The sequence below is a fragment of the Dermacentor variabilis genome, chromosome 8, assembly GCF_050947875.1.
Source record: "Dermacentor variabilis isolate Ectoservices chromosome 8, ASM5094787v1, whole genome shotgun sequence".
NCBI lineage: Eukaryota > Metazoa > Arthropoda > Arachnida > Ixodida > Ixodidae > Dermacentor > Dermacentor variabilis.
In genome coordinates, this window is record NC_134575.1 from 24,309,676 (window position 1) to 24,331,923 (window position 22,248).

A 22,248-nucleotide genomic window follows, 5' to 3' on the forward strand; every position below is an offset into this window, starting at 1 on the left:
GATGTGATTGGCTCCTTTGAGCGAGCTGCGCGAGGGAGCCAGTCGCAGTCGAGAATTTCGATCCGGATCGGGTGTGATCGCGATCAAAAGTGGTCGTGTGACACCGGTATAAGACTCCATCACGGCCAGCTCAACCCAACCAGACCATTCTCGGGGCTTAGATGAACTTTAAAGCTGTGAGTCAAGCTCCATGCTGTGCACAAATCGCTCTGCAGCTGGATTTGTGGTCGTGCCAAGCTCAACGGCCATCTGAAAGACTATTTGTTCACGCCTACTGTCCACGTCGTCACCACTCATAACGCTATTTCTCTCCCTTTTCCCTTTATCCCTGCACAGAGTAACAGGCTAGAAGAGTCAAAATCAGTCCAACATCTCTACCGTCGTTTTTTTAGGTAAACTTCTCTCTCTGTGTCTTCCTGTAGTTCCCACCTCACGTTTGAGCAGCACCGTCGAACTTGTAGACGCGTGGCCGGCCGCTGTACTAAAATGATATGCATAAGCACAGCAAACTACTCAAACTTCCGCAAGACCAGGCAGCAGCGTAACTTAAGCTCATCGGATGACCATGTTGTCTTTACGTTTGGCAGTCAACAGGGCCGGTATAATGTAGTGGTTCGTTTTGCTCGATACTATGCCACCCTTTATCATTTACAATTCACGTACAGTTGATTCAGTTGATATTGAGGGTGGAGCAACGCTGTGACCACTGACGAAGCTTGAAAATGAACGACACCGCAGTAGAATCATTTCCTGGTTTCTACATCTAAATTAATAAAAATCATCGTTGCATTAATCCGGCCCATGGTTGCATCGCCAAAAAAGGGCGTTGTTGTAGTTGTTGCTGCTGCTGTTGCTGTCGTCGTCATCGTCCTCGTTGTTGTTGTGTGGTGGTGGTAGCCGTTGTCGTCGTCGCTGACATTAACCGACCAATTCGGTCCCCGAGATTGGGTACGCGCCAGTATTTGCAGGGATCTACATTTACAAAATTTCATATGGAGAAGCCCGAAGGCCCAAGGCTGGTCGGCGGGATGCGACTGCAACCAGGCAGGTCTGGTTGCACACGAATGAAACACACGCACTCCTGACGAAAGAATAAAAAGAGAAACTTTATTCTATGGCATGACAACACGGGCACAGGAACCTCGGTGACATTTGGTACATGAGTATGAAAATATGCGTGTTTCGTGTAAAGAAAATTAAGGAATATAGATGAAGGAATGGTGAAATTCCACATACCACGAGGGCGTCCTGCGCACCGATATAAATACTGACTACAATGTACGCTCAGACACACCGGTTTCACACTCAATGTAAAAAAGTACAGTAAAATAGAAAGAGCACGCGCTCACACATCGCCGCATTTGTACGGCTATACCTAGTCAAAAGTGTCTGCATCCGACCTTGTCCTAAGCGTAGCAATATCGTTGAATGTTGCGTGGACGAAAATTATGTCCCTGCTTCAGAAATTTCTGTCGCTATCCTCTTGTTCAGCATGGACCACTAAGCATGCGAATGTGCACTCCTGACTCTTTCAGGCACTTAAAATTGAGCTAGCATAGCGAGTTAATGGTGGTCGAACAAAGGCAGCAGCAGATATCACATGGACTCCAGATACTATGAAAGGTTTATCAAAATGAGTGTTCTTGTGACTGGCTTCATCAACGTTCTAATTTATGCGGCAGTTGAGTCCTATTATAGAGTTCGCTTAAGTACTGCCGAAGCACCATCTCATGATTTTTCAATCATATTTTGTATCTATTGAAAGGGAAAAAATAAAGTTATGATAAGTAGTCGCGTAATCTTTGCATTAGTGGCTCAACCTTATCGATGGTGTGTAAATGGATTTATGTTGACCGAAGCACTGGAAAACGTCAATGTACTAAGCAGACTATAAATGTATATGTGTACAGAATGAATTCCACGGTAGCCTGTAAGCAAGACGTTGACTGTGCAAACGCTGTTGCATGGGCACACTTTAACATCGGGACTTCAATAGACGCGAATATATGGTTTCAATAGCACAACAGCGATAGTAGAGCTCAAGCTCTATTGTCAAAAAGAAGCGCCTGACCAAGTTGTCTCCATTGGTCCGTTCGCGAGATCTTCTAGCGATTACTGAAAAATACGTCTAGGTCACGTATGTGGGTTCTCTGCAAACTTGACCTCAACATACTGGTAAAGGAAACACACAAACAAAAAAAACGCTGCAAGAATGACATGTAAATATCTTTCCTATCAAATAATTTAACAAAAACAGAGAGCCCAGCAGTGTTAACTGAACCATGGCTTTTGGGACTTGTTCTCGAGTCCTGCTGTACGTCGACAAACTTTTCTTGCCACAACAAAAAGTTAATTAGCTGCACAAAATCATTTTTTCTGGGCAACATCGAACTGTCTTTTATCGAAGTATATCTGAATGAATGTATATTCCTGAACCATTGAATCTAATGCCACGGTTGGTGATCAATATCAGACAGCATACACAATCAAAAGACATATTTCTTTGTGAAACGCCTACTTGCATCCGTATTTAACCATGGTGTTATCTGGGATCAAGAAGCGCCGTGATGATTACATCATGATAACGTAAGATCCAGCGGACAGTAGCTCGTTTAAAACGTTTTCTGAATGCCCAAGATCAGTAAAAATGTCTCTTAGACGTGCCCGACAGAAAAATGCCCTGACGTCGATTTCGATGCCTTGTCTCTTAATGCCTCACCTTGAACAAGCTCTTAGAATCATGTCTCTATTATTGTCCTATTCATCATTTTAAGCTCTCCGGCACCTCTACACGAGTGACACCTTCATAGCGTACCAGTTACTCTTCACATTGGCTCATCGTATCGTACGCGACTGTCAATTTGCCAAACACTTGATTTTTCCTGTAAACATTTTCAAGCTTGTGGTTACGTGTCAGCCACTATCATCTTCTCAGCGTTATTTCTCATAACTGGCGTTGTATTGTCATCAACGAGAATGGATCGACTACGATGGTCCCTGTCTGTCCTTGATGTACGCCTATCACGTGTAGACAGGTGCCTGCGTCTAGGAAGCTAGCCCGCTCACTAGGAACATCGTTCGCGCGTCGTTCAAGATTGGCGACGGCCCGACAAAACGTCGCGAAAACGGTCAACCCTCCGGTGGCCCGCAACACTGCACCGTTCTCGTGAGGGGAGCGCCACCGTCATCAGCTTCAGGTGTCGCGCGTTGCCCGTAATCGTTGAGCTGCCTTCCTGAGCTCGAATCTTCCTCCTCGAACGAGGAACAGAGTGATTGTAGACGCGTCGTTTCAGTAGAGGATCTTCTCCTTGATCCAGCTGTGGTAGTTGCTGACCTTGGCGTAGTAGCCGTAGTGGTCCTTGCGGCCGCACCCGACGCCCCAGCTGACGATGCCGATGAGGTACCAGCGGTTCTTGCGCTGTATCACGAAGGGACCACCACTGTCCCCCTTGCACGCGTCGCCTACGATCTCCTGCTTGTAGCCTGCGCAGAACATGTTCCTTGTCACCTGCGAAAAACGGGACACGGAAACGTTTAGGAGACGTCCAGCAATGAACAGATAAGGCGCACTGATTGCGGACAACTTACGGTCCTCTCATTCTTTGGTCACGCGCTCTCCTCCGCTATATAGTCCGCCGATACTCGCGTATTTTCATGATACCATAGCGTACTTAAATGCTGCCTCAGAGTACATGGGTCTACAAAATAAATGATTTGTTAACAAGGTCTAGAAAAACAAAAGCAACTAAACGAGAAGGATAAAAAACGGTGGTAGAAATTACCAGCATATTCTGGACTATATCGTTATGCTGCTCATTATTCCAACTTTTTTAAGGACCTAGCCCAACTGCCGTAACAGATCATCAGCCTGACTCACACGATGCCGACACTCTAGTCTCGGCCTCCCTAAACCTCTCTGCAGAGTTCTGAGCTGTTGAAGTGAGGCAGCACATGGTGAAGGTTTATGAACTGCCCACATGACCTCGAGAATTGTTTTCTCTGCTCCATTTGGACAGAGTGAAAGAATAGCTGGCTCCTCTGGCAGGCTCTAATATCTGACTCAGATCGAGAAAAAAATATGGGGAGGAGCTTTTATCTGTTTTATGCCCAATACGAAAGGTGTACAACCTGAGTTGGTATTGACTTCTGGCGTTAAGCGCTTTTAAATTCGGTCAGACGGGGTCGCTTACTAAAACTGCGTGTAACGAAAACCCGTTATACTATTATCGCTTACGTATTTGGAACCGCACTACCCATGCGCTTTACATTTGCATACGTTATGAAAAGGAAAGAAGCCATTACTCGATCATGCATATGTGGCGTGCGCTGATGGCACCTTTGTCGCGCCACGCATGACGCAAATCAATTTAGCACCACGCACTAAGTTCAGAGAGGCTTAGCTGTGCAGTACGTTAGTTAGTCCACATCTAAGCAGAAGTATAGGCACGTTTGAAAGAGCTCCCTATGCCATGGCAGGCATAACTTATCAAACTCAAACTGGTGCTCATCAGTAGTTATAAGGCCTACAGGTGCTCAATTTGTTGCAGAAATTTTGCATTTTACCTGCTCCTTTTTCCTCTGTACTGCAGCGCATATCTTACCTAGCTTATTGGGAGCAGTGAAAGCAACATTAACAACATATCTACTTGCAACTATTTTAATCCTGTGCGACAAAGGAAAAAAGAGCAGGTTTAAGGCAAAAAAAAACAGATATTTGTCCAGTGAAGCACAATAAGAACAACAGTTTTACTGACTGTCGTATGGGTGTGGTGTATAACATTCCCCTTAGCTGTGGCCAGTTCTACTTAGGGCAAACGGGACGGTGTATCAGTCAGAGCCTAACGGAACATAAAAGGTCGTTAACCGGTGGATCACCTTCTAATCTTTCCCTACATTGCCAAGACTGTAACTGAACGCCAAAGTTAGATGAATGCGTGATATCGTACAGGCACAAGAATGAAGATACGCGTCTTATGGTAGAGGCATGGCATATCTGTACTGGTGGAAGTGCGTGCGTGAGTCAGCCTTCGATTACTTTACATAAGGAAGAGATTAAGTGCCTGAACACTTATCTCTCACGTAGACCGGCACATGTACCCGACTGACAAGTGGTGACACGATTCCTGAGCTTGCGCAGATGAGTTTTGTGTCTTCTTTCTTTCTTCGTCTCAGTGCTCCCTTCAGTTGATAGTCGGCGTTCGTGCTGTCCACTTCTCTACTCTTGTGTCCTGTCTGCACACCTCCCCTCTTTTTTGCATAACGACCCCTGGGGTCCAGAAATTGCGTAACGAGACTCGGCCAGCAATGCGGAGTGATATCCAACCCCTTTGACCACTGTGAAATGGATCCGTCTCCACAGGAAGCACAAGTGCTGGAGTACCGGCCATTTGCGTGTGCGGCTGCCTCGAGTGCTACAAGATATATTCGAGCACCACCAGTAGAGAGGTCGTTCCTTTGCCCTAGTGTTTATAAAAATTATTTTCAAAACAATCGGAATCACCATGGAAAGGGGGCAAAGCACGATTCCAAAATTAGACCATTAAGACCCACACTAGGTGTCACATAAGTCAGGCACGCGTACTTGTGTATCTGGCTACGTCATTTCTGTACCCTAGTGCCGAAGGACACCGCAGCTCGCACAAGGCGTTTCACGTCCTTGACTGTGCCTGCATCCCTGATACAGCCTACGTGAACTTTATTCATTTTGATCAATATATTTTACGCTATCAGCGAGATTTTTTTTTTCTTTCATGGGAGGCTTCCCTTGTGGCAAGATGTCTTCCCAGACCCCAGCAATACGCTACGGCCACTGCCCCAACGGCACTCGCTATTTTCCCGAGAGAAATGACCGAGCAATAATCGTTCGGCCTTTACCGGGTACTGCGTGGACGCCTGGCAGGTCTTGTGGTCGATGATGGGAAGCCTGATCTCCTGCAGGTACCGAGGGAGCGTGTTGACGCTTTCGGTGAGCTGTCCCCAGCCGGTCACGGTGCCCAGCTGCACGTCTCCCGAGCTGAAGTAGTCTCGCTCGATGGTCGCGCTGTCGCCCAGGCACACGGGCAGGATGTAGTCCGTGAAGGTCACCCGGTCGGCGAGCTGGACCAATGCGATGTCGTTGTCGAACGTGTTCACGTTGAAGTTCCTGCGAAAGAGTGCGTCACCATGGAGACGGTGCTTAGATGACCGCCGGTGCTCCAAGCCGCTAGCGGACGGCTCGTACGATGTAATTAACGCTTACACAGTTATTCAGCCAAGTTGAGCTAGGCTGTCCTTGCTGTTAAAATAAAAATAAGTCACCTGGAATGTTTTTACCTGTGCATTGCCCTAGGGCAAGCTTTAGCGATGTGTTATTTCATTACTGAAACATTCGAATGCAACTAAGGGGCATTTACGGATATTCTTTTAAAACATTAGATTTGCTTCCTGAGGTGCATTTTAGCAAACCGTTAAAATGTGTATGATTCGATGAAAGAAAGGCAGAATATTCGCCGTATTTTTTAGTCACATCTCACGGCTATCTACACAACCCTTCAACAGAATGGTGATGGACATCTACCACGTACCTTCGTAAACTAGTTTCGGGTCTTGTCGAGCACTTCGGTTTAAGGTAAATACCTTTCTTTTCGCTCGATAAGAATAAGTCTGCGGTAAGTTCCCCTAAATGCACATACAATTAACTGTCGGGGCCGTTGACCCTGCTGAGGTGGTTTGCTAAGGCTAAGGTGCGAATGTCCACTGCCCTGGAACTTGTTCTGTGCTGGACGCTTCCTTTAGCAGCTAACCCAATACCATTGTTCAAGACACGTAGGCTTCGTTTTTTTTTTCTATGTTACATCTTTGCCAGTACTTAATAACGTTCCCTGCATACTTACGGGTGGAAGTGTACGTCAGCAATCTTGGTGACCACCTGCTGCGGCTCAATCACGGTCTGGTCGTATTTGCCCAGCCTCACTTCCACTTCGTCTACGCGGATCTCGTCCCTCTTGAAGCAGTGCGAAGCCGTGAGCACCCACTGGTCGTTCACCAGGCTTCCGCCGCAGAACGCCTTGCGCAAGTCCGTCCAGAACATAACCTGCACGTACATTGGGGGGCTTGTATGTAACCACCGACCCCAGCATTCCAAACGACTGTCATTTCAATTATCTGTGTCCGTGAAGGCACTTCAAATATCTGCGACGCCACCGCTAATTATAAGGTCTGCTTAAAGCAGGAGAAGAAAAAGAACACCAGGTAGAAAGTTATTACGCGTCCAAATGTAGCATCGCTGCTTTATTTTGGAACCTTGGACCTCAAACTTCAGGTGAATTAGTGACGTTTCTTGTTGCAACATTTTTAAGAAGACCGGAGCGTCAGCCTGACCCAATATCATCGAACTCACCTGCCACGGGTAGGCACCCTTGAGGGAGTCCATTCCGCCGACAATTTTTCCATGCTCGACGTGCGGCTTCGACATGTTGGGACGTCCCACGAACGGGATTCCGCAGACTGGGAAAAAAAACGAAGGTTTGTCATAGTCAGTGTCACAGAAGCTTTTTTTTATTTTGCTAACGCTGGGCATCCGGGCGTTTTACGTATTTATTTATTTGTTATTTGCAGGGCAATCCTCAGGGTAAAAATACATTGTAGAGGAAGGGGCCACATAGACAAATACAGAATAGGTATATATAACACAAGATAAGAACAATATCAACTCACTAATTGCATTTCAGGGCCAACATTTCAGCAACACACAAGTAATACAACGACAGCTATATTCTTCATGGATTGTGTCGAAATAGCACACTTACACTTATAACAAAAGTAATAGAATGCGTCGTTCAGCAAAATGGTCCAAAGTTTAGTTGCGGTTAGCTAACGGAATTTTAAATAAAGCGGCATAACTTGTACTAACCATTGATGCTGAAAGACAGTTGCAATCCTTGCATGTTTGCGGTAAAGAAAATTATTGCGAGCGTGTCAGTGTGTTAGAATGTGACACGTGTACTTTGAGCGCATAATATCGACGGGGAGGCGATAAATGAGGCTGGATTAATCAATGCTCACTGAAGCGCTACATATGTGTAGCGGCGTTTATTTGTTGTCATTGAAAACCCATCAACGTGTCAGTGTTGCGATAGATCTTTGGAACTCTTGTGGAATCCACAAGCTGTCGTGAGTGGCATTAAGGCCGAAAGCGCCCAGGTCTACTAGGAACCTGTGGCATAAAAAGCTACAAACAGGGATAAGGTGCCTCAGAAAGGCTGACCTACGTTTCGATATGTGGACCTATCTTTGACAAAGATGGGTCCACCTTTTGAAACGTGGGCCAGCCTTTCTGGAGTACTTTATCCTTGTTTTGAGTACTTTTATACCACAGTGCGCCACTTCATCTGTCGGCCCACTTCTTGATTTCGGGTCTACTAGGAAGCAACGAGAGTTTAGTTGACACCACAATGACACGTAGTAATCGCGAAACTGTCCTAGCTGTAAATTGACCTGCAAGTCTTTAAAATAATCAGATGGTCACGTTGTTTGTGCTGGCTTCCTATCCCATTGCCGTTAAGCTAGGGACTCACACGCGAGTTCAAGGCTATGCTCAGTAAATAGCATGAGCGAGGTCATTGTTGTGTGGGGGTTTTTCTCATGCCACAGAACATGTCCCATTTTGCTGAAAGTGGGGAATTCAAATTGTGTTACTCGGAAAAACATTCATTAATGGTGGTTGCGACGTGCTCGCGTCAGAAGGCACTGTGCATTGCACCGACAGCCACTGCTTTTTGGTTCAACGTCAGGTAAGCGCTGTAGTAAAGTTCGCCGTAAAGAAAAAACGAGGTAGGTAAAACAGGACGAAATACAGTGACGTCAAACCAGCGATTACTTCCAGTTTGCTACCCTGTGCTGGAAAAAAAGAAAGGGAGCACGATCTGTGCGCCACAGCACCTAGATATAGTCCCTTCTTTCCCATTTTCTCCTTTTTCCGAAGCCCTTCCGTTCACTACGCCTGAAAACTTCGACACGAAAAAATCATCCACATTGCCTGCGACTGCAACACTGGTAAATCCGTGTATCTTCTGGCAATTCGCGAAGAGGCCACTGCTTATTTTTATGTCTCAAAGCATCGCTGCGGAGAGATGGTGAGACCCCGCGACTCACTCTCTTCGATGTTCACCCTGGGCAGCACCCTGAGCAGAGCGGACTCCTGCACCGTGCAGTTGCTGCGCCGGTCGGTGGCCACGCAGGTGTACACGGCGGAGTCCTTGGGCATGGCGTCGCTGATGTAGACCAGCCCGTTGCCCAGGTCCCGGTACCGGGTGCTGGTCGGGAAGGGCAGCCCGTTGCGCAGCCAGCTGATCTTGACGTCGGACGAGGGCCGCTGCGGGGCCTGGGCCGTGCAATGCATGATGGCCGTCTCGCCGTGGGGGATCTCCTGGTCCTTGGGGCTCTTGCGAAAGACTGCGTTTTTTTTTTCGTAAAACAAACGCGCGAGGGCCGTTAGAGAACGAAACGACCATAACGCGCCACTATGGAGCATTCACGTGTATTAGGCCATTAGTTCGTCAATCCAGATTGAATTCAATACGCTAACTCGTGAAGTGTAGAAACGCGTAGGGGCAATGCCTCAGGCCGACGCCCACAACAAACCAAAGCAAGGCGCGATTGGCCACAATGTGTTAGGGTGATTGATATAAGAGGCCTGCTATCGTTAGGTCTGCTACCTAATAACCACTGATCTGTGGTTTGGGCGTACTAAGCTCCACTCCTGCAGAGTGAAGTACAAGCGAAATATAAGATGTTTGGTTGAATGCTGTAGTATCTTAAACGATGCTTGCGGTGTTCATGTCGAAGCCTTCACCGAATGTCTCAAGGAAATACAACTGCAGGACAGTATACCGACGAATGCGCTTTCGGGGGCTTCATCTTGGCGTACGCAACTCATTTTCGGGTGACTGCGAAGAACGATGCGAACAGTATATCATGAATTGCTTTCTGAGATGCTATAAATAGAAATAATCGAGAGAAAGGTCCAGCTTCATCAAAACACTAACGTTCCGAATAGCGAACCTATGCTTGCGTCCGGACGACCTTGCCTTCATCGGGACCGATAACCCGGCCTACTTAAATCACATTGCTTTACTGTGGTCGATCGCGCTTTCCTTTGATTTGCTGTGTTTTTCCGATGGATTAGGTGCTGCAACGAAGTGGCATAACCAACGGTTTTCTTTTCCGTAAACTTCGTAAAACATTGTGAACAAGATCAAACCGACACACAATTGCATTTTTTAGATGTCGCCTTCGGAGACACGTACCTAAAACGTAGGGCCACGCGAATATTCTAGTCTTTCCAATAGCCAATCGCGTGGCATCCTATTCAATTCGAATCGAGTAGTCCCTATTCGTAAATATCAAAGGTTCTCGAGTAATTTTCGCATACTTAAATCACCAACTGTGCGTTATCGAACATAAAAGTGTAGCAAAAGTACGATAAGCTTCATACCTGCGTGCATAGTATAAGCATAAAGCGTGGTAATTCATAATTAAACAAAGCATGATAATCAAACTACGTTGCACGAGGTGTCAGACTTTAGTAGCTATGCAGCTATCATTCGCATTCCCCGAAGAGTCCTGATTGTGTGAAGAAACTGCGTATTTGTTCCTAGCGACCCATTTCTTCTTTCAATACGCAACGTTTCACGACGTGCGACACAATGGCAGAAACTTCCCAACGCTAAGAATACAATGATGTGACCGTCGTTTAATATTTATTTATTTACTTATTTAGGAATACTGTAGCCCTCACTTGAGGGCCATTACAGGAGAGGAAAAAAATAAAGATATAAATTACAACACCGACAATACAACGTTATACATCATTGTCAAACACAAATTACAGGGAGCTAACAAATATACACAGTATGCACAGAATAACAGTAAGCATAATCAATTCCTAATTATCTCGTTGCCTGTAATACAATTCTAATAGAGTATAAAATTCGTTAACATTTTGTGCTGTTACAGTGCAGTCCGGAAGGCCATTCCATATATTAATACACGAAGGAAAGAACGAGTATTGAAAACCATCAAGGCGTGCTTTATAAGGCTGTACACTAGCACTGTGGTTTAAATGCGCACTGTGTTTTGTGAATATTAATTGTGAAAACGAGTGTTCATTCTTTGATTACTACTCGAATTGTATTCAATGCTTGATTCGACTCGCTTCCGGCACTGTTCCATTTCTACTTCATTTTGCATTAAAAAAGAAGTTGCTATTCGCGTATCCCTGGCAAAAAATTCACCAACTAAAGTGACATTTGGCGCAGGCCCGATACTCACAGACGTTACACTTGCTGCGCGGCTTCGTTCCGGCCATGACGACGAGGGTCGTCGCCATGGCTTCCCGGTCCTCGGTGCTCACCAGGCACGTGTAGCTGCCGGCCAGGTCCGAGTGCATGCGCCGAATCCACAGCGTGCTCGGAGACACCAGGTAAAGGTGGGGCAGGGGCATGGTGCCGTTCAATACCGTCTCGTTCTTCACCCTGCGACCACCGGCACAACAAGCGGTGAACGCACGCCTTTTTTATAGTGGAGACGTTTCTATTCACTTGCTCGGCCCCTCCACGCCCCTTATTTGCCTCAGACATAAAACCTTCTAGTCATATCAGCTTGTCCCCTTCTTTTTTTTTTCGTTCGGTTTATTATGATGGTTTCAGCGAATTGCGCAATACTTATCGTCGTGAGACATAACTGGAGGAGGGGGGGGGGGGGGGTATTCTGTAAGTGTCCACCTAGTGGACATGTCCATTTCGTCCGCAGCTGAAGTTCTGATTGGCAGGGCCGGGGTACGCGTCAGAATGAGAAAGGTGACCCCAGCCGATCAGTGCTTCATTACTAGATGAAAAGGACATGTCCACTAGGTGGACACCCAGAATACATCCCCTGGACAACAACTGCCAACAGGCGTTTAGGCGCATAGCGCAATTTTGGAGCCTCATGGTCAAACTCGCGTGTACAAGAAGGTGCGTCCATATTCACGAAAAAAAAAGTTCTTGCGATAGAATTGTTTGTGAGAGCATCTGGCAGCCAAATCGTGCTGCCGAACATAATATCAGCAAAGGCCATCGGCCAATGGTAAGTTGGTAAAACACTGGTTGGTACTTTACACCCGTATTCAAAAAAAAAGTTCATAAGAGGGAATTATCCTTGAAGAAACGCTAGACAATCGCGATGTTTGAAGCATCATTGGCGAAGGCGACCAGCCAATGGCAAGCTGCATTTACGAACGAGACGCTTCGTGAATTTGTTCGCTATAGGTCTCATCTTCGTCGCTTCTCTTTCCTGTCCATTTGCGCTGTGCGACTTGTAGCATTTACGAACGAAAAGCCTTCTGAAATCGGCACTTGGTGCTTCGGCAGACGCTCCTCACCACCTGACGCTGGATCCGGGAACTTTTGGGATGCACTTGAGGATCCTCTGGTCGTCGCCAGCCACCGTCTCGTCGGGCGAAATTTCGTCGATCAACTCGCGGGCAGGAACCAGGGAGTTCTTGCGCATGATCACAGTCTTGGCGTCTTCCACTTCCGGTTTACCTACACGGAAAAAAAGGTTCCATGGTACAAACTCTAACAGACTACAGCAGCCACGCAGGGTCATGTACTTCAAATCAGCGTACGTTTATTGAGAGACGCTGACTAAACAAGTTTGTATATTGTCTGCGAAAAGAAGAAGCGCGCACAATCAGCGTTTTAAGAACCGTCATCTTGCTTTGATGGCAAAATATGGTTGTTTAAGCTATTTTGACATTCAAGTATGGGCAAGGAGACCTTACACGGAGCATGTCGACGCCATAAAGAAATATATTTACTTTCATTGAAAGTACGAGGCGGACACAGCACAGAATGTTGCTTAATGTATTCTCGTTTCTTGACCAAAGCCCTTATTAGCACAGATTCTGAAGCCCAAAAGTGGTTGCCTTTTTATTGTGTCATTGAGCCACCATTCATGTTGCACCCCGCTTGCACATCTGTACAATTTCTTTGGCAACTCCTCTTTAACAAGGAAGAATAAATTATGTTTCCCGCCGACCATTTGCCCATGATATTCATACTGCGTGACATCTCTCTAATCCAATTCATGCGTTAAACCAGAAAATGACCTTTTTCTCTGCGTGTTTTCATAATTATATTCCTTCGTCCCATCATATAGTGTTCTACGGCAACTTCAGCCTATCTAATCAACCCCCCCCCCCCGCCCCCGCCTCCCGGACTGCCTTGACAGCGATAAAGTCCTGCATCTACATCAATGCAGCCAGCTGCGATGCAGCCAGTGTCCGAATAATGGTGCAAACAACGAACGTTTCCAAGCAAGCATAGCCGCCTACTCAGCCAAGGCACCCTTTTTTTGCCTTCATTCTGACCACCCCGCCATTAGCGTTCCCGTACGTCCTCCATCTATCCACTGAATACTATCTTATAAATATCATGTTATGCCACACGCATCAAACAATCAAATGCACCTGAAGAGGAAGAGCACCCCTTCTACAGGGGGTTCCGTCAGAATACCTGGGAACGATGAGATGGTTTTTCTATAGGCAACCACTGTACCGAATTAGCTGAGGTATACTGGATTTCAAATAAAGATGTAAACATCCACCGATTGTAGAAGAGTAATTTTACAAGAATTGTTGAAACATGCAAAATTTAGTAAAACTGAAGCCCAATGCTCGTAACCGTAAATGAGCAACAAAATGTGGTATCACAATTTTGTACATTTCACATATTCCGAAACTTAAAGCCGACAGAAATTTATATATTGTATACCGCTCTGCACTATACCACTGATTTGTGGAAAAGAGTTTTGTAAAGCATTGCAACCATTTCACGTAAGCGATAGACTCACATCTCACATATTTTTTTTGCGCTGCAGATACTCTAACAGACGCTTTTTTACAAAATCATATTTTTTTCTGCATGCTTATGAATGTGTAAACCTTGTGGCTGAATATTTTTTTCTAACTTCGCGACTTTCGGCAAGACTTGTAAGATATTTCACACAGTAAATAAAAACTGTTTCCTTGAGACGGTATAGAATCCGGCTTTCTCTTTCTCTCTCTCTCTCTCAAATGCCATAGATATCATGCGAATCCGTTGAGCGGTGGCTTAGTGAGCACATTTATGCTTTCACGTGTACCTGAATCTGAAAATCAGAGTTGGATTTCGAAGTAGAGCGTTCTCTTCACACTTTTCGGGGTGTTTTCTCCACAGGTGCATAAAACGGGCACGTGTACGTATCCAGTGAGATGCGTCCACTAGACCACGCAGCTCTGCTTCCTCGCTTGTTTCAAAACACACTCACCAGCCGTGGAGACGAGGTAGAAATTCGCGAAGAATCCTCGGAATTCGGAGAAGTTGTCGCTGTAGAACTTGACTCGCATGCGGTTCTCCGAGGAGACCAGTTCCTTCATTTCGCCCTTGTCCCCGCACAGTCGTCCAAGAGATCGCCAACCTGAGAAAACACCGGAGACAAAGAATTCGCATTGAGCTTTGCGTCGGAAATCCTTTCGGGATTCTGGGAAATTCCTACGATTGCACCGCAACGTAAGAATTCTCACAATTTGTTTGCTTGATGTGTGTTTTATGTGGTGCGATCAACGATGACTTGCGGAGTAAAAAAAAAATTGAGTCGCCATCCCGGCCTTGCGAAAGCTGTTGCAAAACCACCGCTAAAACTGATGAGGGGGCTTCGGCTTGCAAAGCTTTATTGTTAGTTCGGATGCTTGTGGGGAGGGGGGGGGGGGGGGGTTGAGCTTGTTTTTTATTGAAACGTACGTTCTTCTGTACGTTGTATGCGACTTTCTTTTTAAATGCGTAAGCATTTCCTTGCCTACCCAACCTTGAAACCCGTCCGTCCGTCTGTCACATAAAACGAATCACTCTAAAGAAATTAAAATATAAAACATAATAAATGGGAAAGGAATAACGCTGGCAAAGGTGAGTTTCAAAGCGTTTCAATTACGTGGACACCCGCCGTGGTTGCTCAGTGGCTATGGTGTTAGGCTGCTGAGCACGAGGTCGCGGGATCGAATCCCGGCCACGGCGGCCGCATTTCGATGGGGGCGAAATGCGAAAACGCCCGTGTACTTAGATTTATGTGCACGTTAAAGAACCCCAGGTGGTCTAAATTTCCGGAGTCCTCCACTACGGCGTGCCTCATAATCAGAAACTGGTTTTGGCACGTAAAACCCCATATATTAAAAAAAAAATTACGTGGACGGGTTGGGCCATTTTCGCTCATCTCACGATATCGATGCCGGAGGCCAACAAATGTGGTATCATTTCGAGAGGGGAGCAATGGTGCCTGTAACCACCATATCTCTGTAATTGTTGTGCGAGATCATTATACCGAAGACAACGTCGTCGAGGTCCGTGGAGCTGAGGTGTGAAATCGGCCGTAACGGCAGGATTTCTTTACGAACTGGCCAGCGCCCGTCAACCCGGAGCACTGTCTTAAAAGATGGTGTATAATGGGCTTTTTTGCCGCAAGCTCGAGTTCTGGTCAGGGCGAGCCACTGTCTTTAAAAGAAGTTCCGCACCTTGTCTTGTCTTGTCTTGTCTTGTCTTGTGTCCTCAATAGTGGCGCGTACCCACAATGGGGGATTGGCCAAGAAGCAGGCGTCTTTCCGTATGCTTAAAGGTAAAGCGAAACTATATTTCAATAGTGGATCGTGGGACGATATAACTATAATTTAGAAGTGTAATGAAAAAGTGTTAACACTTTTGATAAAATAAGTTAACGTAAAGAAATGAGCCTCCCGCTATGCCGACAGACGAAATTCGACGTGTTTGAGCTCGAGCCCGATATGCGCCCGTAAACGCTGTGGCGCACGAATGTAGCCTTGAAAACGTCGGAGACGCGTATAGTTTTCAACGCAGAGTTCATAGCTATCCGCATATTGTTAGGACTAACCAGACGACGAGAACAAGAAGTTATGCAGGTATCTCAAAGCCACTGCTTTTTCCTCGTAGTTATGTGGCCCCTGGCAGGCGTCCGCAAATTGTAATTTACTTACTTTCATTGCATCCCCCCCCTGCGAAAATCCACCTTTCTTTGGGGATTCCCCTAAAGCGCGATGAGCTTTTCTAGTCGAGGGCGTTGCTGATAGCGATTAATTAGCGAGGGCTTCTTCTGTACTCGCGCGTAAGTAAAATGGCTCTTTCTTTTGGGCTCACGATAGACGAAAACCGAAACTTTCCGTGTCCCTCGAGAAAAAAAAAAAAGAACAGGTCGCCTCGTGTCCCATCGAGGACGTACACGGCTGTTTTCGCACCTCTCACTCTCTTTCACTCTTTATGTTGAACAATGGGCACGCAGCACCAACGTTCACCACGCTTTGGTCGGGACGCAGCAAAGTTTCCGTTTGTCGCTATTAAATCTCGCGCTTGCTATTCTTTCACTTCGCGAGGGGGAGAGGGGGTGTTCCTACGTGTACGTTTTTCTTTTTACTTTCCTCGATAGCCACTGCCTCACGCTAGCCTTCTCCGGGCATTCGGTCTGTTCTTTTATATTCAATCGTGGCAACGCGTGGGGCCGACCCAAGCGCGGAAAAACACCTCTTGCCCGCTGCCTTTCATAATCGCTCAACTCTTTTCTCTCTATTCAGGGTTCCCATCACGCAACGGCCGTGTTTTCCCCCCACCCCCACGGACCGCTTGTAAATGCGCAGCTAGTCCCCACGTGCGCCTCTCGTCCGCTTCTAACGGGTTACACGACCGTTTCCTAACCACGCAGTGGCAGCCTCTGCAACAACGATCCCTGCCCGGCTTAAATTTGTTTCGTTTGTACGCGTTCTCCGCGCGTCCTTCTGGGAAGTCCTGACGAAGGCCACGGCTACATACTGCGTTCTTAACTTTGGTAGGCTCGTTAGATGATTCGCAATGATGCGCAGTTTGCGGATGTCCCTAGTTCTGCGAATGTACTCAACCACGCGTAACAGTAGAACTCACTGGCTCGCGAAACAACGTGAAGGCTATTGCTTTAATTTTGCATCAGTCAATATGTGTGCGTAGGGCCTCTCTTCATAATAAACGCACCTCCGAACAATAATACGACATGGTACGATTTCGCAACAGCCCTGTCGTTTGTCCTCATTGTTTGTTGCTGACATTTCATTTGTTCAATAACCTTGCGATCGATTCTCAGTATTGTGGTGCGTCGGTGTCTTTTTGGGGTTATGGAGCGTTATTAAGCAGGATTTTTACCGTCATATACGATCATAACTAGAAACGAGCGGTCCTTTTATGTAAGGGTGTGAAATGGTTTTTCATCCGTCCTTCGTTGCCTCTCGCCGTACACTTTCGGTAGTGTTCATGTTCAGAGTTATCGTCTGACGCATGGTCATCGACCCTCGAAGTTATAGTTGTCGTTTTGACATACCCTCATCACTTGTGTCTAATTCGTTTGTAGTGCTGTAGAAGTCACGGAGGAGGGGGAAGTGCTAAGGAATAAAAACCTAAAAGGAAAAAGAAACGCAGGACAAAACCATAATAGCATCAGGTTACACGATCTTGGATTGTAGCGCGAAGTGACACGGACACAGACTAGAAGCAGACAGTCCTGTCTGCTTCTAGTCTGTGTCCGTGTCACTTCGCGCTACAATCCAGGATCATGTTACCGTACCAACCCGCGGCCATTTTCTCGCGGCCATTCCTGACATCAGTCTAGGCTTCTTTCCTTTGGCCTCAGGTTGGCTATGCTGCCTTATGTGACGGGGAGAAAGAGTGAATAGAAATATGAGAGCGACAAGGTACTCTGACACACGCGCGCATAAGGAACACATGTGGTCAAATGCGTTCGCACGGGCCCGTTGATCTAAGAAAGTCAATAGCGCAGGCAATTCTCCCCGTCGGCATTGTCAGACAATGGCAAACAATGCTTTCAGCCGTTGTTCCGGGGTGCCACCTCGGCTCCCGAGGACAACGGCTCACGGTGATGTTGCGACCGAGACGGGGACACCCCTAGCTCTTGTGCAGTGCGGGGCAAGGGATGCGGACGAGTCCACGTACCGTCCTGGAGCCCGTCCCAGATCTCGACGAAGTCGAAGGTGCAGTTCGCGTCCGGCTCCAGCGAGAAGTCGACGAACCGCAGCGCCACCTTGGCCTCTCGCGGGGCCTCCAGGTCGAGCAGGCAGTGCGTCGAGGCCGGGTAACGGTTGGGGTAGTTGGGCGTGGCCACGGTGCCGTTCTCCGAGTCCGAGGCCACGGCGCATCCTACGCACGCAGAGCATCGAGAGCATGCGCGTTACATCGCGTCAACTGACAGCCCAGTCCACCAGCTCGAGCACTTAGAGCGCTTGGACACACACACACACACACAGGACTGAAGATGGCACACCTACACCGGGGCTTCGAAAGAATGTAACCACCTTCCCGGCGCGGTTGTTTGTGATCGGATACAACGAACAATTATACCACGGTCATTGGTGACATCACTCGGCTTCACAGGTCCTAATGTTGCATTTTGGCGCATTTCTGTTACCTTTTTTTGTGTGTCCTTCGCATGCTTTACCCACTCCCCTCCGTAATACCATAGGTCATACAACAAAAAGAAAATAAAAGGGCTGCCCGTGTCCCATCTCTCCTCGTTCTGCGTGTGTCATGCGCTGCCGTTTTCAAGATGCAATAACATCCGATACTCGACTTTGCTACACTTCAAGCGCACATGCCAACTCCACATACGTAATCAGCGACTTCTTAAATGCGTTGAGTAATAACCATGCCGTGGTGTACTAAGTGATCAACAGTGGCGAAACAACGGCAGCACAGCTGCAGCTACTTTTTTCTTCGGCCTACTTTTCATAGTTAAAACCTGCATGTTCTTGTGAACCCTTTGTATTCAAAGCGTTCATAATCCGTAGTGGGGCAAACCATTGCCTAACGCAGAGTAGTTGGAATTGTCATCCTCTCAATGTGTCATTGATGATCAGGCGCGGAGATTTCACAACTAGGGGCGAAGTCACATCAGCAGAACAGCTGCGTGAACCTCTCTGGTGCACTACAAGAGTGTGAAAACGAAAATCGCCGTGCATGCTTCAGTGAACGGATAGCGATGCCTTACACTCGATAACGCCAAGAATAAAGCTAGCTGAGGAGCGTTGTTTTTTTAATTTCGGGAGTCAATCTAGCCTTCAAACGGACGGCATTGCGCCAGCGCAACAATAAATATCAGTCGTTCATTCGACATTCCTCCTCTGTACTGCTTGTGCCTTGTGTTTGCGTCTTTACAGCTGGTTCTCGTCTTAGTTGATCGCGTACCACTGCGCGCAGCACTTAGCCTATAGTTAGCCTTAGCACTTAGCCAGCACTTAGCCTACCAAAGTTGAAGCAGTAATTTTCATTAGCCTATAGTTGCTCAAACGAAGAGACGCGGTGTACAGTGAGCCTAAAAAGACCCTCAAAACATACGTCAATGACTGTCCGCCAGCATGAGCACTTCAACGGGACAGTCAATCGCGTGCATGTAATAAGAAGAGAGAGGCTATTTGAATCGAGGGATAGGTGGTCAGCCTGTGGCACTGTGCTTTGTTGACGGCAAAAATCGAAAAGGATGAGCGATGAGCACGACAGAGGGAGATCCATTAAGGTACATTCTGCGGTGTTAATAAGTAGTATGGTGAAAAAGGATGAAAATTTTAAGTGCTCAAAGGAAACGTGAAAGCAAGAGACAGACGGCCCGGAGTGGTTGCGAAAGGTAGCCCACGTTCGTCGCACCTCGAGCGTGGTTCTTCCCCACCTTAGACGCGATTTGACCTTGCCAGCTAGTGGCAGCAGAAAACCTCCTGCTTTATTTTGCCATTGCAGTACACGGGTTCCTGCAACCGCACGTGGCTAATAAGGGATACGAAAACCGGAAACTGAAAATTCAAAGTAAATGGACGAGGTCGCCGTGCAAAGGAGATTCTCAGGAAAGTCCACAGCTTCAAGGACGTTTTCGCTCGGCGTAATGGGAAAGTGCGTGCTACCTTCCTGTGCAAGCCGCTTCCGTGGCGATGAGGTGAAACGTTAATATATACGTAATCCGTAGCGCTATTTCCACTTTTTTTCTTCTGAGCCCTTTCAAATATATTTGTTCTTTGTGTGACAGCCCCCCCCCCCCCTGTACAACACCTTGAATAACAGCCCGTTTTTGTTAAACATATCGGTGCATGCTTTGATGCGTCAACTCGCCAGCATCAGCGATCTTATTTTGTTTGTCATGCTTTTCTCGCCTGTGTTTTTGTGTTATGAACATTCAAGTGGCAGCTTTTTGATTCCGTCCTGTGGTTTTGCTGACCATCATGATAGCCTGCTTTATAGATCCTATTTCGTTTTTTGTATGTGTTCGTGCTGTTTTCATTCGAACTTTCCTGTGGCTGTGGCCAAACTGAACAGCTCCAAACGGAAATAAGTAGGAGCAGACATGTCGAAAATGCAAAATGGTGAAATTTTGCTCAAGGAGACGCAACGGTGGCGAGAAAGAAAACAAATTACCAGTTGTTGTTCTTTCATTACAGAGAAAGCAGAGTTGGTAGTTGCTGAGAGCACTGCTTCTGATATTCTCAGGACATTGTCGAATTGTCTCATGCAGGATTCACATGGAGGAACTGCAGGGCATCACCATGCAGAATTCACTTGTTGATCGAAAGCCCGAGCCGGTGAACATAAGACGTTAGGCAAATGAATTCTACTGAGAAAGCTAGTAAACGTAACCGTAAATCGATGACAAAGACATTCATCCATGTGCCACGAAAAGCGGACGGACATCTGCGTTCTTCACTTAAAATGATATTAAGAAAGACGTTTGTGCCTACCGCTTTTCTGTACTTTTCGTGCTCAAATTTTCCAGCAATAGTTCATTTTTATCGTCCGAATTGTTGAGTATAACATACGACGCTATTACTAGCCTGATTTGTCAAGAGAAAAAGAAACTGTGAGTTTGCCTTCACCTGCTTCTAAGACGCTATGCTCCCCCTTCAGCCATTTGCGGAATGCAATCTCGAAGGCCCTGTTTTGCCGTACTGCAGACGCCGGAAATGACATTCAATATGTTCTAAACAGTACTCACTGCTGTTGGCGCAGGTAAAGGCGTAATTAGCAATATTAGCAATAGTAGCAACCAGACAAGTAGTGTGTCCGAGTATTATAATTTATGATCCGAACTATAAGAATGCGATCGTGTTGCAAAAGTTGAGCAAGAACCGAGCAGCAACAAGCGTAAAACTTCATTCCCAATTATTTTAAAGAAGGAACGTAGGTCTCTGTACTTGTCTCCGCCTCCGAAATACAACTTTGTGTACCCTGAATTGCAAGTTTTTTGCCACTATAGTTTTCTATTCCGAAACGTTTCCGGCCTCGGTATGAAAAAAAAATACAATTTCATGTTGATGGCACTAAGCCGAAGCCTCTGTTTACTTCTAGGTGAGGTTCATTACCTTATGGCGCCAGAACGACATCAAGCCCAACGAAATAAACAAAAAATGAAGAAGTGGGGGGAATGCTCAAATCATTGACGCAGACGCCGGTCATCGCGTTTCCAGGCATCGCTTACCTCCGTCGTGGCTGACCTTGATGCCTCCGCTGTTGCTCTCGTACTGAAGCAGGAAGCCGCGATTGCTGAGCAGGTCGTCAGACTTGAAGTGCACCAGCACCCTGCTGCTCGTGGAGCGAAGGATCCGCTTCTGGGAGTCACCGCAGAAGCGGCCGAAAGACGGAGAGTCTTGAGGAAAAAAAAAGAAAGATCGTTGATGAGCACGTCATATACGGCCATGCTCAGGTGGGGTTCCGGCAGTAGCCGTAAACAACCGAAGCCATCAAGTAGTCGCAAGCTTCGACAGACATTTGACTGACAACAACAGAGACACGCAGCATAAAGAAGGGGTGGTGTACATGACATAGAAGACAGGATCGTTGCGAAGCTAAGCGGGAATTGAGGACATTAGAACGGAGTCCATGGTAGTATAGCCTGCTGGGCCATTTGTCGTAACATATCCTAAAAGTATGAGCTATTTTAACGGCAAGAGTGAAGAGAGACTTGGCGGGACACGCGCTCTGTCCTGTAAAGTTCTTATTCAACCCTGCCGTTAAAACCACTCATACTTATGCGATTAGAACGGAGCTTCACCACTCCACCATTACGTGGCGGCCTTGAGTTTCAATGTCACAGAGCCTTGCGATGACGCAAGAAGTGATGTGTCTCTTTTTTTGCCTTTTTATGATGGGCTTTGTGATTATTTATTCGCAA

The 22,248-nt window shown here is 46.8% G+C and overlaps 1 protein-coding gene across 1 annotated transcript in view; it reads right to left on the minus strand.

Annotated features, from left to right (window-relative positions):
• Positions 1-1,087: 1,087 nt before the first annotated feature.
• The window catches only part of LOC142589824 (mannan-binding lectin serine protease 1-like), a 58,770-nt gene continuing 37,609 nt past the window's right edge, over positions 1,088-22,248 (minus strand). Inside the window, exons 6-15 of the mRNA XM_075701412.1 lie at positions 21,556-21,723; positions 18,036-18,239; positions 14,329-14,478; positions 12,401-12,563; positions 11,311-11,513; positions 9,133-9,432; positions 7,379-7,485; positions 6,873-7,072; positions 5,875-6,142; positions 1,088-3,508 (exon numbers count right to left, since the gene is read on the minus strand). Coding sequence (XP_075557527.1) covers positions 3,290-3,508; positions 5,875-6,142; positions 6,873-7,072; positions 7,379-7,485; positions 9,133-9,432; positions 11,311-11,513; positions 12,401-12,563; positions 14,329-14,478; positions 18,036-18,239; positions 21,556-21,723 — 1,982 coding nt within the window. The 3' untranslated portion in view covers positions 1,088-3,289. The remainder of the gene's footprint in view (positions 3,509-5,874; positions 6,143-6,872; positions 7,073-7,378; positions 7,486-9,132; positions 9,433-11,310; positions 11,514-12,400; positions 12,564-14,328; positions 14,479-18,035; positions 18,240-21,555; positions 21,724-22,248) is intronic.